Source organism: Rhinopithecus bieti, unplaced genomic scaffold (genome assembly GCF_001698545.2).
Source record: "Rhinopithecus bieti isolate Rb0 unplaced genomic scaffold, ASM169854v2 scaffold_42772, whole genome shotgun sequence".
Lineage (NCBI taxonomy): Eukaryota > Metazoa > Chordata > Mammalia > Primates > Cercopithecidae > Rhinopithecus > Rhinopithecus bieti.
The window spans coordinates 2,741,658-2,757,639 of record NW_016818842.1 but is presented as its reverse complement, the minus strand read 5'-3'; the positions used below and the strand labels follow the sequence as shown (position 1 = coordinate 2,757,639).

General features: G+C 40.7%; 1 protein-coding gene across 1 annotated transcript in view; it reads left to right on the top strand.

The window, feature by feature from the left end:
- Positions 1-15,982, top strand: part of BAZ1B (bromodomain adjacent to zinc finger domain 1B) — a gene marked incomplete at its 5' end in the record, with an annotated part of 74,298 nt that overhangs the window by 10,758 nt on the left and 47,558 nt on the right. The window contains 3 exon segments of the mRNA XM_017857654.1: positions 2,039-2,240; positions 8,445-8,566; positions 11,426-11,623. Of these exon segments, the coding sequence (XP_017713143.1) occupies positions 2,039-2,240; positions 8,445-8,566; positions 11,426-11,623 (522 nt within the window).

The following is a 15,982-nucleotide window of genomic DNA, read 5'->3' as shown; positions in this document are numbered from 1 at the left end:
CCTGACCTCGTGATCTGCCCGTCTCGGCCTCCCAAAGTGCTGGGATTACAGGCTTGAGCCACCGCGCCCGGCCTGGTTTGAACTCTTAATGAGCATTGGAAAAACTTTGTATTTTTTGTTTTTGTTTTTATTTTGTGAGATAAGGTCTCACTGTGTTGCTCAAACTTGAGTGTGGTGCACAGTCATAACTGACTTCATCTTCGACATCCTAGGCTCAAGTGACCCTCTTACCTCAGCCTCCCTAGTAGCGGGGATCACTGGCCATGCACCACCTCGCCTGGAAAAATTTTTTGTATGTTTTGTAGAGACGAGGTTTCACCATGTTACCCAGGCTAGTCTTGAACTCCTGGGCTCAAGCAGTCCGCCCACCTTGGCCTCCCAAAGTGCTGGGACTACAGTCGTGAGCCACCATGCCTGGCCAGTGTTTTTGTTTACTTAACAGTATTTTTCGAAGAGCAGTTTTAGTTTTGTTGAGGCTGAATAGAAAAGCAAATAAACCTTAAATATATCTATAATTATATTAAACATAAGTAGTCTAAACATTTCAGTTAAAAGGTAGACATTGACCAGGTATGGTGTGTGCCTATAGTCCCAGTTACTTAGGAGGCTGAGACGAGAGAATTGCTTGAGCCCAGAAGTTTAAGGACAGTCTCGGCAACATAACAAAAATCTCGTTTCTTTAAAACAATAACAAAACGGTAGAAATTCTCATTTTGGGCAGAAAAAGCAACACCAAATGGTATTGCTTTGTGTGTATAAGAGAGATACACATAGAATAAAAGTGAAAGAATGGAACAATAAATACCATGTTAACATAAGTGAAAAGACATCTGAAGGGGCTATGTAAGTATCAGAGGATAGATTTCAGATTAAAGAATGTAACCAGGGATAAAGAACTAGCAAGTCATTTTTTTTTCTTTTTTCTTTTTTTTTTTTTAGCAAGTCATTTTTTAATGAAAAAAGGAGTCATTTTGTCAAGAGGACAAAGGTTTGCATCCCCCAATCCCCCAAGATAGGGTCTCACCCTGTCACCCAGGCAGGAGTGTGGTGGCACTGTCATAGCTTACTGCAGCCCAAAAAAACTGGGCTCAAGCTATCTTCCTGCCTCAGTCTCCTCAGTAGTTAAGACTATGGGCCCACGCCATCATGCGTGGCTAATTTTATTTTATTTTGTAAAGATGGGGTCTCCCTGTGTTGCCCAGGGTAGCCTCAAATTCCTGGGCCTGGACGGGCATGGTGGCTCATGCCTGTGATCCTGGCCCTACACAATTGATTTTTGACAGAGGTGGAAAGGTAATTAAGTGGAGAAAGGTGTACTTCAACAAATGGTTCTGGAATAATTGGATATCCGTATATAGTTGTTTTCTTTCTTTCTTTCTTTCTTCCTTTTTTTTTTTTTAATGTAGGCCAGGCACGGTGTCTCACGCCTGTAATCCCAGTCCTTTGGGAGGCTGAGACGGGCAGATCACTTGAGGTCAGGAGTTCGAGATCAGCCTGGCCAACATGGCAAAACCGTGTCTCTACTAAAAATACAAAAACTAGCCTGGCATGGTGGTGCCTGCCTGTAGCCCCACCTACTCGGGAGACTGAGGCAGGAGAATGGCTTGAACCCAGGAAGCGGAGGTTGCAGTGAGCTGAGATAGCACCACTGCATTCCACCCTGGGTGACAGAGAGAGACTGTGTCTCAAAAATAAATAAATAAAAAATAAATAAATACATAAAATGTAAATTATTGAACTGTATTCACATATTTTAGGCTGGTACCGTGATTGCCCTTTGGCCTTGTATATTGGCATAGTACATGAATCATGAACCATGAACCTAGATTGTGATCATTTCATTGTTTTAGGGTGTCATATTTCAACCTAGAAGTCTGAGAAGTAAAGTTGGAAACAGTTCATTGTACTTGGGTACTTTACTGTTTCAATCACTTTTTGTTAGTTGAGGAGCATGTATATTGGATGATATATTCTAAATATCTTCAGGTTTCTGATTCTTATTGATTATCTCTGATTTTCTCTACTGTCTCCTTTATAGGTTGGGAAGGAGAAAATGCTCAAGGTGAAGATTGTGAAGATTCATCCTTTGGAGAAAGTGGATGAAGAGGCCACTGAGAAGAAATCGGATGGTGCTTGTGATTCTCCATCAAGTGACAAAGAGAATTCCAGTCAGATTGCTCAGGACCATCAGAAGAAGGAGACAGCTGTGAAAGAGGATGAAGGAAGGAGAGAAAGTATTAGTATGTTTGACGCTAGCTTTCCTTAGTGCTTTATGAGATCCTGTTTATTTTATTATGAACATATCTTTTAGGGTTCTCTAGCAACTAAATGTGTGATTTTTTTTATGTAGACATGGTTTTGTTAATTTATGATTCATAGAACAACTAAAATGTCCACAACATGAATCAAGACTTGAATCTCCCTAAATAATTAAGACCATTTGGAAGTCGTTTCCTCTAGTTGCTTAGAAATCTGTGTGCAGGGCCAGGTGCTGTGGCTCATGCCTGTAATCCCAGCACTGGGAGGCTGAGGAGGGCAAATCATCTAAGGTCAGGAGTTCGAGACCAGCCTGGTCAACATGGTGAAACCCTGTCTCTACTAAAAATACAAAAATTGGCGGGTTGTGGTGGCGCACGCCTGTAATCCCAGCTACTCGGGAAGCTGAGGCAGGAGAATCTCTTGAACCGAGGAGGCGGAGTTTGCAGAGAACTGAGATCGCAGCATTGCACTCAGGGCCACAAGGGCAAAACTCCATCTCCAAAAAAAAAAAAAAAAAAAAGTTGTGTGCACATTGCTAGCTACCCAAGATGGCAAAGAAAGAAAGTTTGCTTTCCTTTTGTCTTGAAGTGGAAATGGGTACTTATGTGTTGGGGGGTAATCAAGGTAGGAAGAGCAAATTCTAATACTGCTCTAATGCTTACCTAAAACCATCACATTGGCTTATAGTACAGCTCACACTTGAACAACATGAGTTTGAACTGCACAGGTCCACGTATAAATGGAATTTTTCTTTTTAATAGCACTTGTCCATCTCTCAATATTTTTTCAATGAATGTATTGGAAAATTTTTTGGAGGCTTGTGACAGTTTGAAGAAACTCAGATGAACTGAGTACCCTAGAAATATTGAAAAAAAGAACAAAAAGGTATGTCATAAATGCATAAAATACATGTAGATACTAGTCTGTTTTATCATTTACTACCATAAAATATATGCAGAAATCTATTATAAAAAGTTAAAATTTATCAGAACTTACACAAACAGACCATACATGGCACTATTCTCAGTCAAGAGAAATGTGAAGATTCAGTATTAAATAATAACGAAATAAAATGAACTGTAGTACATACTATACTACTGTAATCATTTCCTAGTGACCTGTTGCAGTTGCAGTGACCTCAGTCATCTTATGTGATGCTAGTTCATCTCTCTAGTAAATTGCTAATTGTCCTACTCTCCTTTTTTGGCTTTTCATAGATAAGGTCTTGTTCTGTCACCCAGGCTGGAGTGCAGTGGCATGATCATGGCTCACTGCAGCCTCGACATTCCTGGCTCAAGTGGTCCTCCCACCTCATCTTCCCAAGTAGCTGGGACTGTAGGCATGCACCACCACACCCAGCTAATTTTTGTAGGTTTTATTTATTTATTTATTTATTTTTTTGAGATGGGAGTCTGGCTCTGTCGCCCAGGCTGGAGTGCTGTGGCCGGATCTCAGCTTACTGCAAGCTCCGCCTCCTGGGTTCACGCCATTCTCCTGCCTCAGCCTCCCGGGTAGCTGGGACTACAGGCGCCGCCACCTCGCCCGGCTAGTTTTTTGTAGGTTTTTTTTTAGTAGAGACGGGGTTTCACCGTGTTAGCCAGGATGGTCTCAATCTCCTGACCTCATGATCCACCCGTCTCGGCCTCCCAAAGTGCTGGGATTACAGGCTTGAGCCACTGCGTCCAGCCTGTAGGGTTTTTTGTTGTTGTTGTTGTTGTTGTTTGTTTTGTTGTTTTTTGTTTTGTTGAGATCAGTTCTCACTATATTGCTCAGGCTTGTCTTGAACTCCTGAGCTCAAGCAATCCTCCTGCCTTGACCTCTTTTTTTTGAGACAGGGTCTTACTGTGTTGCCCCCAGGCTGGAGTGGAGTGTTGTGATCACAGCTTACTGCAGCCTGGACCTCCTTGCGGCCTCGGCCTCATGCTATTACAGGCATGACCCACTGTGCCTGTCTGTATACACAGATTTTTGACTGCAAGAGGAGGAGAGGTCAGAGCCCTAATCCCTGTGCTGTTCAAGGGTCGATTGCACTTTCTTGTCTCCATAATCTGTAATTTAAGTCCCTCACATGGGAGCAGGTAAAATCCTGAAACTGTGATATCCTAGGGACCTGGAGACTCTAACAATAATGTTTTTAAAGTTGAAGAATTGAGATTTGGCTCACTGGGAAGACCGTTCAGCCTCTAAGGCCTTCATTAATAAAGAATTTGACTGGACTCGGTTATTGTTGCCTCCAAAAATGTAGGTGTACCAAGTGTTTGGTGTGTATTGGTCTCCCTCCCCATGAATGTTAGAGAATCAGATAATATTCGCTCACTGTTTAACTGGTACAAACTTTGCATTAGAATGTGATGTTGTCTGTCTCCCATTCTGTTTTGTGTCTCTAGATGTTTTGGATCTGTGCAGATGGTTTTCGAGGTACTTTCTTAATGTAGTTTGAAGCAGACTTCTGAGAGTGTCATTGTAGTTGGTCCACCCCAAGTTGTTTATACTTCAGTTTTGTTTTCTCCTCTGTATTGTGAATGCTAACTTGTGTGTTTTCCAGTTTCCCTCTTCTTTTTGATATTGAAGTTTTGTAATAAGGGCATTACTTGCAATTCCTTGAGGTTGAGAAGTGTTTTGGTTAGGAATGTTCTCTCTGCTTTCTGAACATCAGTTTTATTGTGGTCTTACTTCTGCCTCTATATTCCTGAAATATTTCCTATTAAGTTTACAAGTGTCCTCTTAATTGTCAAATGCAGATATTTCTTCTTGGCTTGTGTTGGACTTTTCTGTTATATTTATTAATATTTATTTTTTTTTAACATTTAAGTTCAAGGGTAGAAGTGCAGGGTTGTTGCATAGGTAAACTTGTGTCATAGGGGTTTGTTGTATACATTATTTCATCACCCAAGTATTAAGCCTAGTACCCATTAGTTGTTTTTCTTCAAAAAGCCCCAGTGTGTGTTGTTCCCCTCTGTGTCCATGTATTCTCATCATTTAGCTCCCACTTACAAGTGAGAACATGCAGTATTTGGTTTTCTGTTCCTGTGTTAGTTTGCAAGGATAATAGCCTCCAGGTTCATTCATGTCCCTGCAAAGGACATGATCTCATTCTTTTTTATGGCTGCATAGTATTCCATGGTGTACGTGTACCACGTTTTCTTTCTTGTGTCCATCATTGGCTTTTAGGTTGACTCCATGTCTTTGCTATTGTGAATAGTGTTGCATCTATTACATTTAATACTGTTGGTCACTCATATCTCTTAGCTTGATACCGCTGTCTCTTAGTGCTCCAGCTATTCTATTTCTTTATTTCCTTTCTTCCCTGCCATTCCTTTGACTTTTTCCATAGGATTCTATTCTTTGCCTTCTGTTTTTCAGTTTGCATAGTGTACTGTTATATGCTATTCATGCCACAGTTTGAATTCTTTTTTTTTTTTTTTGAGACTGAGTCTCGCTCTGTCGCCCAGGCTGGAGTGCAGTGGTGCGATCTCAACTCACTGCAAGCTCCGCCTCCCGGGTTCACGCCATTCTTCTGCCTCAGCCTCCTGAATAGCTGGGACTATAGGCGCCCGCCACCACACCTGGCTAATTTCTTTCTGTATTTTTAGTAGAGATGGGGTTTCACTGTGTTAGGATGGTCTCAATCTCCTGACCTCGTGATCCGCCCGCCTTGGCCTCCCGAAGTGCTGTGATTACAGGTGTGAGCCACCGTGCCCGGCCACACAGTTTGAATTCTTAACTGTTGTAGCCTGGTGATTTCCAAGCTTGGGTAAGACTTTTAACTGTTGACTTGATCTTTACTTGACTGTCCTATATGCAGTTTATTTACTTATTTTTGAGATGGAGTCTTGCTCTGTCACCCAGGCTGGAGTGCAGTGGCGCAATTTTGGCTGACTGCAACCTTTGCCTCATGGGTTCAAGTGATTCTCCTGCTTCAGCCTCCCCAGTAGCTGGGACTGTGGGAGCACGCTACCACGCCCAGCTAATTTTGTATTTTTAATAGAGATGAGGTTTCACCATGTTGGCCAGGCTGGTCTCGAACTCTGGACCTCAGGTGATCCGCCCACCTTGGCCTCCCAGAGTGCTGGAATTACAGCCGTGAGCCACCACGCCTGACCCCTCCTTTATGCAATTTAGATTCAACATGTGTAAAGCTGAATTGACCTCACTCTTCTTGCATCCCAAGGCAGGTAAACAAGAACTGTTCTCTCCTCATTCTTTTACTTGGCTCACCATCCATCCACCTAGTCTTTAAGGCAAAAAACTTAAGATACCTTTAACATTCTCACGTCTAGTTGGTCAAGAACTAGATGCATCTTAACTCTCCTTTTGTATTATAGTTACATAAAATCAGATGTTTACTTTTGAGATAGGGTCTTGCTCTGTCACCCAGGCTAGGGTGCAGTGGTGTGGTCATAGCTCACTGCAGCCTCAACTCCCAGGCTCAAGTGATCCTCCTGTCTTAGCCTCCTGAGTAGCTGAGACCACACGTGTGTATCACCACACCTGGCTAATTTTTTTGTTTGTTTGTTTAGAGACAGGATCTCACTATGTGACTAAGGCTTGATTTAAACTCCTGGGCTGAAGCAGTCTTCCCACCTCAGCTTCCCAGAGTTCTGGGATTACCTGTGTGAGCCTCTGTGCCCAGCCTAATTCAGACGTTCAGCATTGTATTTTCTAATTTCCTTATCTTCAGTCTCAACTTTCCATTTTATATTCGTCTTCTTTTTTTTTTTTTTTTTTTTTTTTTTTTTTTTTGGAGACAGAGTCTTGCTCTGTTGCCCAGGCAGGCTGGAGAGTGCAGTGGCGTCATCTCGGAGCACTGCAACCTCCACCTCCTGGGTTCAAGCAATTCTCCTGCCTCAGCCTCCCGAGTAGCTGGGATTACAGGCGTGTGCCACCATGCTCAGCTAATTTTTTTCCTATTTTTTGTAGAGACGGGGTTTCACCGTGCTGGCCAGGGTGGTCTTGAACTGTTGACCTCAAATGATCCTCCTGTCTTGGCCCGTTAAGTGCTGGGATTACAGGCACAAGCCACTGTGACGGGCCCCATTTTATGTTGATCTTTCCAAAATGCACTGTAATTAGTTATAGCCACAGACTGTCATTGGTTCTTTAGTGCTAGGAAGACAAATTCTAATCTCTTTAAATGGTATACAAGACCCTTTCTAATTATGGCCCTGGCTTACCTTTTTAAATTTTTTTGACTCTAGTACACATCATATTTAACCACACCTCATTGCTTGCAGTCTCTGAAGAGGTCATGTGCTTTATTGGTAGTATTTTTTTTTTTTTTTTTTTTTTTTTTAGACAGGGTCTCACTCTGTCTCCTAGCCTGGAGTGCAGTCGCAAGATCAGGGCTCACTGCAACCCTGACCTCCCAGGCTCAAGCCATCCTACCCTAGCCGCCCAAGTAGCTGTGATTACAGGCGTGTGCCACCACACCTGGCTAATTTTTTGTATTTTTTGTAGAGACGGTTTCACCATGTTGCCCAGGCTGGTCTCGACCTCCGGGACTCAGGGGATCCGCCTACCTTGGCCTCCCAAAGTGCTGGGATTACAGGTGTGAACTACCGCAGCTGTCCCAAGTCATATTCTTACTCATCTTTCTACTTGCCTTCCAGAATAAGTTAGTATTTCTTCTCTGTGTTCTCGTAGTGTTTTTCTTTTTTGTTTTTTTTGAGATGGAGTTTCCGCTCTTGTTGCCCAGGCTGGAGTGCAGTGGCGTGATCTCGGCTCACTGCAACTTCTGCCTCCCAGGTTCAAGCGATTCTCCTGCCTCAGCCTCCTCAGTAGCTGGGATTATAGGGATGTGCCCCCAAGCCCGGCTAATTTTGTATTTTTGGTAGAGATGGGGGTTTCTTTATGTTGATCAGGCTGGTCTCGAACTCCCGACCTCAGGTGATCCACCCACCTCAGCCTCCCAAAGTGCTGGGATTACAGACATGAGCCACTGTGTCCAGCCTCTCATAGTGTTTTTCTTTACCAACTTCTATTATGCTGTTTACCACATTGTAGTTTTTTACTTGGTGACTTTCCTCATAGACTTTAACTCCTTGAAGTTAAGACATTATGATTCATTTTTGTGCTACGTCACCCAGTGCGTAGTGAAGAGCAGACGTTCAGTTAAGACTTGCTAATGAGTGAATGAAAAGGATTAAAATAATTATGTTTTTCACAATTTTCTATGATTTGACTAGATGACAGAGCACGTAGATCGCCACGAAAACTTCCTACTTCATTAAAAAAAGGAGAAAGGAAATGGGCTCCTCCAAAATTTCTGCCTCACAAATATGATGTGAAACTACAAAATGAAGATAAGGTTAGTTGACACTTTACATTAAACTTTTTACATGTGATAGATGTTCTTTAAGAAAATATCATAGGGTTGCTTTTGTTGGAGAATATGTGCTAAAGAAAAATGCAAATAAATATCTTTGTACAGCAGATTCTGAGTGGTTTTCTAGTTACAGTAGTTAATGACTTCAGGTTAATGTAAACTATATTTTCTTTCCTAGAAGATAGCATGCTTTTCCTCTTTTTTATATAGGAATTACTAGGGTATCATTTGTGCTTGAAACTCAGTTTGAAAATTAAGAATCTGTTCCCAGCAGTTACAGACTTTCCAAGGAAATCATTCTTCCCAGTTAAAAGTGGAGCAGTCATTTGTTAATTAAACTCAGACGTTGAGTCAACTCTTCTCAGTGCTTTTACAAGGAACCTTATAAAACTACAAGCTAATAACCTACAATAGTAAATATTCTCAAATTAATTCAGTGTTATATTTATTCTAAGATGTTCAGTTTTTATTTTATTTTTTTTAACTTGTCCAGAGTCAGGATGTAAGTTAAAATCAATTGGTAAGAGTTTTTTTCATAGTGGCATATAAAATAATGGGTTTTGGGCTGGGCGCCATGTTACTTTTCAGGTACTCCTACACCACCTGTATATGTAGAATCTTAGAAAGAGGTGGATTAGCAGACTGGGTGTGGAAGGCAGTGCACATTTGTCTTCAGATGTAACCATTTTACAGAAGAAACAGCTAAGACCTGAGAAGTTTAGTAAGTGTCAAAGTTCTTGATTCAGTAAATGAGATTGGGAAGGATTATAACCCAAATCTTTTGCTGCTTTATTTACATTGTTTTGTTCCTGCCTCAGAATATGGACAAGTCCAATTCTATTCTGACTGTTGGTTTTATGGTTTGTGATCAGAAGCCTTGGCTGGGTTGTTAGGAATTTTTTTTTTTTTCTTTTTTTTTGAGTCAGAGGTTTGTTCTCATTGCCCAGGCTGGAGTGCAATGGCACTATCTTGGCATACTGCATCCTCTGCCTCCTGGGTTCAAGTGATTCTCCAGTCTCAGCCTCCCAAGTAGCTAGGATTACAGGCATGCATCACCACACCTGACTCATTTTGTATTTTTTGTAGAGACAGGGTTTTACCATGTTGGCCAGGCTGATCTCGAACTCCCGACCTCAGGTGGTCTGCACCCCTTGGCCTCCCAAAGTGCTGGGATTACAAATGTGAACCACTATTCCTGGCCTAGGTGTTTCTTTTTTTTTTTTTTTTTTTGTCTCTTTTGAGATGGAGTCTTGTTCTGTCGCTCAGGCTGGCGTACAATGGCGCGGTCTCGGCTCACTACAGCGTCTGCCTCTCGGGTTCAAGCGATTCTCCTGCCTCAGCCTCACGAGTATCTGGGATTACAGGCGCACGCCGCCATCCCTGCCTAATTTTTGTATTTTTAGTAGAGACGGATTTTCACCGTGTTGGCCAGGCTGGTCTTGAACTCCTGACTTTGTGATCCACCTGCCTCGGCCTCCCAGAGTGCTGGGATTACAGGCATGAACCACTGTGCCCAGCCAGGATTTTTTTTATATTTGAATATTGGATATTGTTAAATACAATTTTTCACAGACTTTCTTCTCATTCAGCAAGGTAGCTGATTAAAACATGCTTAGTTTTAACCACTTGCCTAAGTATCACTTGTATTCTTATTGATGAGCCCTATTGATATAGATGGTATTTTGTTCACAAAGAGTAAGTTGATTTTAGGAAGAAAGAAAATGCAAATAAGAAAGAGATGATATCTGTTGTCATGCTCAGAGATAATTGGTGAATATAGATTTAGTAAATGGTAGTTAGCTCCTAAGTGACTTTTTTAAAAAAAAAAATTTGTTTTCCTTCCTTCTCTGTTTCCTGCTATTAAGTGACTTTTAAAAGTAGAACTATTCTGTCTATATTATTTTATAACTTAATTTGTTCATTTATTGTGTGCTAAGCATCTGTAATGTCATTAAACTTTCTTCCAAAGCAGTGTTTTCAGATTTTAATGTGTGTGATAGTCACCAGGGGAGCTGATTACACATGTTGATTCCTAACCTTTACTGCCAGAGAGTCATAAGATTCATTAAGTGTGTGGTGAGGCCCAAGCATTGCATTTTAATAGCACCCTAGATGATTCTGATGAATTTTTCTGGGTTGAGAAACTTTTTTCTTAGGACTGGAGTGTCCATTATATGTACATATTTTCATTTAACAAATCCCTTATTGATGTACCTTTAGGTAATAACCCTCAACCCCTTCCTCACATTTTTGCTATTAAAAGCATTTGATGATGACTTCGTCCATTTACTTCCTAAGATAAATTCTTAACGAGAGGAATTGCTGAAAGGGTATACATATTTTTAGAAAACTTTGATACATATTGACAGATTGCCTAAGGATATTTTTAAATTGATGTTCTGTCTCTGAAAATTATTCTCCGTTTTTTCTCTTTTTTTAAGAGATAGGGTCTCACTCTGTTGCCCAGGCTGGAGTGCATTGGTGTGACCATAGCTCACTATAGCCTCGATCTCCTGAGTTCAAGTAATTCTGCTTCAGCCTCCCAAATAGCTAGGACTATTGGCATGTTTTGATATTTGTACGCAGAGGGTCTTTTTATATTTCCCAGGCTGATCTCTAACTCCTGGCCTCAAACGGTCTTTACACCTTGGTCTCCTGAGTTGATGAGATTACAAGTGTAAGATACCATCTCTGGCCAATTTTTTGGTTTTTTTTCTAATTTGTAGCTCTATTGATGTAGATGGAATTTTGATTTTTCTGGAGAGAACATATATTGCTTGTTCTCGTTTGGGTAATTACTTTTTACCCCAGTGGTGAGTTATTTATTTGTTTTTAACCTAGATCATCAGTAATGTGCCAGCAGACAGCTTGATTCGTACAGAGCGCCCACCAAATAAGGAGATAGTTCGATACTTTATACGGCATAATGCATTACGAGCTGGTACTGGTGAAAATGCACCTTGGGTCGTAGAAGATGAATTGGTGAAGAAATATTCTCTGCCCAGCAAGTTCAGTGACTTTTTACTTGATCCATACAAGGTAAGGTCACTGTTAATTTTTGGACAGCAGGATAAAGCATCATTATTTCTTTGATGGCTCCATTATATTTATATTTATAGCAGATTTTGAACTCTAACATCAGATAATGAGTTAAAAATTTTTCAGGTATATCTGTTTCATATAGGTTGTGATGTGAGGTTGGTAGGGGAGAGGCCACATTGAGTATCTTCCCCAGTTCAATTTATTTTTTATTAGGCTAGCATAATTTAAAAACTCTATATACATGTGCTTTTGTGCCTCAGACCCTTTTTGGAATGAGGTATAGTATAAATACAAAAAGTATTTTGTTAACTAGTTACTAAGAATGAAAACTGATTTTGCATGTCAGACAAGATGATCACATACAGTGGCAACCTTAAAAAGAACCTGGAATGAGAAGCACTGTGTGTAATAGGTTAGTGGGAAACCTAGTATTTTCCTCTTGAAGAGTAATTTTGTTTTTTTTTATTTGAGATGGAGTCTCACTGTGTCACCCAGGCTGGAGTGCAGTGGTGTGATCTCTGTTCACTGCAGCCTCCTCCTTCTCAGCCTCCTGAGTAGCTGGGATTACAGGCATACACCACCACACCCAGCTAATTTTTGTACTTTTAGTAGAGATGGGGTTTCGCCATGTTGGCCATGCTGGTCTCGAGCTCCTGACCTCAAGTGATCTGGCTGCTTCGGCCTCCCAAAGTACTGGTATTACAGATGTGAGCCACCACGCCCGACCGAGAAGGAGTAATTTTAAAAATCATCTCTTTTGATTTTCAAAATACTTTTATGAAGTTATATGTTTCATTTTACAGATGGGGAATCTGAGACCTGGTCTAATCAGAACCAACAGAAAGTGATGACAAGACTTAAGACGCTGGTCTAGGATTTCTGATTTTCTTTTCCATTTCAAACTTTATCTGATAAGGTGGTTTTTTTTAATTTAGGTTTTGAAAGTACTTAATGCTTCTTTCATTGGTAAATTTAACATAGCATACTGGCTGGTAATTTTCATCTTGGTCTCTGGGCCAGAGTAGAACCAGAAAAGGGCTCTTGATCCATTAAAACTAGGTCACATTTCCAGGATTTCTTTTTTTCCCATTTCATTTAATTATGAAAATATAAAGACATCTTAAGTCATAACAACTAAATTAGCTCAGTTTTCTTGATTATGATGACAAAAGCATATTGAAAAATAATTTTGTTTCTCCAAAACATGGTAAAGACCTCCAGTCATAGTGTTAGCACTTAGTGATTTTCTTATTCTAGACCAACAAGATAAGTGGTGTCTTCTGTTAGGCTCTTTAAATTTTTATTATTTGCTTAAAAGGAAAAATTTAGAAAGCAATTGGCTTTTTCTAGTTCAGGACTAAATTTTCCATGGAACTATAATTTTTTCTTAGATGTTCGTTTTTGTTTATTGAAGAGAAATTTGGGTTCACTGTCATTTTGTTGCCACAGAGTTTGGAACCATGATTCAACTTTCTCTGGTCTTCACATGAGATTACTGTCTTAACTGTATGAGAACTCTATGAAACCATCTCTAAATGGGTTTTAGACTAATTCTTGGATTACTTGAGTCCTTAAATATTTTCCTCTTTTCTAATCTTACAGCTCTCTTTTTATGTATTTTAGTTTAGTGATTCAGTATGTGAATAATGTGAAAGACTCTTTTTATGGGTAAAAGATTTTTTGAGTTTCCTAAGACATAAAAGCCGATCCAGTCTTATTTCTTACTTTAGAGACAGGGTCTTGCTGTGTTGCCCAGGCTGGAGTGCAGTGGGACAATCACAGTTCACTGCATCCTGAAACTTCTGGGCTCAAGTGATCCTCCTCCCTCTGTCTCACTGGTAGCTAGGGACTACAGGCACGTACCACCACGCCCAGCTGATCCACAATTTTTGTAGGAGAGAGAGACTAGAACTCTAGGAACTTATAACCTGAAAGGTAATTTCTGAAGAAATAAGCTTCTCCCAGAATTTCTAGTGGGGGCTTAAATTACTAATATTATGAAATTTGGCTATAATTTAGGTTGAAACTAGGAAATGGAAGCTTGCTTGGACTAAAATGCTATAAGAGGGCAGTGATTTTACTCAGAAAACTTAAGACTCATGTAAAATACTGGTTTACAGAGGTAAAGGCTTATACTCAGGTTTATTATTTGTTTTCCCTATCTTAAACAATAATTTCTTATTTTCCAATACTACTTGACATGTCACTGATTGTTTTTTGTTTATAAGCTGTGTTTTTCCTATTTATAAAATTAGTACTTTGGCTTCTCAGCCAGGGCAAAACATAGTAAAGAACATAGATAAGTAGAACTTAAAACATTGCTTTGGATTCTTTATCTAGAAGAAATTTAAAATAATCTGTTGAGAATTAAAGTTGATCACAGAGGACCCATCCATCCAAAGGCCTGGGATATTTTCTCTCTCTGTATACCCTTTGGATTTTGTAGAATGTAATGTTCTATCAGGCTCTGAGTACATTTACTGTAGAGAGAGACCAGGTGTAAAGAGAGGGAGTTCTGAGCAATAGTTTTAGCAGGCCGGGTGTGTGCTGGCTCACGCCTGTAATCCCAGCACTCTGGAGGCCAAGGTGGGTGGATCACGAGATCAGGAGATGGAGACCTCTACTAGAAATACAAAAAATTAGCAGGGTTTGGTGATGGGCGCCTGTAGTCCCAAGCTACATGGGAGACTGAGGCAGGAGAATTGCTTGAACCTGCGAGGCGCAGCTTATAGTGAGCCGAGATTGCGCTACTGCACTCCAGCCTGGGTAACAGAGCGAGACACTGTCTCCAAAAAAAAAAAAAAGTTTCGGCCGGGTGCGGTGGCTCAAGCCTGTAATCCCAGCACTTTGGGAGGCCGAGACGGGCGGATCACGAGGTCAGGAGATCGAGACCATCCTGGCTAACACGATGAAACCCCGTCTCTACTAAAAAATACAAAAAACCTAGCCAGGTGTGGTAGCGGGCACCTGTAGTCCCCGCTACTCGGGAGGCTGAGGCAGGAGAATGGCGTAAACCCGGGAGGCGGAGCTTGCAGTGAGCTGAGATCCGGCCACTGCACTCCAGCCTGGGCGACAGAGCAAGACTCCGTCTCAAAAAAAAAAAAAATTTTAGCAAGGGATCCATAGGGAGGGCTTACGTGGGAGAGAGGAAAATTATGTAAAGATGCAGGAATTTTTACCTGAGTACTTAATATGATGATGAGGGTGTGTTTGTGGTTTTCCAAATTCTTTCTAGAATAAAAATTACTTGAGAATAAGAACTACCTTGCTTATTTTATATCTTGTAATGTTTAGTGTAGTATGTTGCATATAATAGGTAACTGGCTATTCATTTCTTGAAGAAATTCCATTTGTTGGAGAAAAATGCCACTGACATTTGGACTTTAGGGGCAGCATAATTTTTTGTAGGCCCAATGACTTGGAGGAATGATTTATAAGGAAGTTGGGTGATAACTGTCATCTAAGATGAAATCTGCAGCTCATTTTCCTCTTGTAATACATTGAAGCCCTGTTTTGTTAGTCTCTCCATCATGTTTGAGCCCTTATTTTAGACTGATAAATCCTAGTAGGGAAACCTTTGGATTAGAGGCATAAGAAGAAAATAACACTTTAAGACATTTGGAATCCTGCATGAGTTTAGCCTTGTTCTTAATATATTTTAATATTTTATTTTGAATAATTTTATACAGGAGAGTTGACAAAACACTACTGAATTTCCACGTACTCTTTAATTAGATTTCCTCAGATATTAACATCATTTATCATATTCGTTTATCATTCGTTTATCATTCTCTCTCTCTCTCTTTTTTTTTTTTTTTTTGGGGGGGGCCTTCCCCTTTCCCCGGGTTAGGGGCGGGGAAAGGTCCTAGCCCCTGTAGCCTGGAACTTCTGGCTCAAGCAGTCCTCCCACCACATGCTTCTGACTAGCTAGGATTACAGGTGCTCACCATCATGCCGAACTGATTTTGTGTTTTTTATTTTTTGTAAAGATGGAGTCTCACTCTTGCCCATGCTGGTCTTGAGCTCCTGGTCTCAAGTGATCCTCCTGCCTCAGCCTCCCAAAGTGTTGGGATTACAGGCATGAGTCACTGCATCTGGCCTAATCTGCTCTCTACACACACACGTGAATTATTTTTTCCTGAGCCAAGTGATTTTCCAGACAGGATGCCCTTTTACGGAATACTGGAATATGGATTTCTTTAAAACATTAATATTGCTAGCTCACACCTGTGTAATTCTGGCACTCTGGGAGGCTGAGGTGGCAGGATCACTTGAGTTCAGGACCTTCCTGGGCATCATGGCAAGATTCCATGTCTACAAAGCAAAACAAAAAAATCAAGGATATTTTCTTATTTT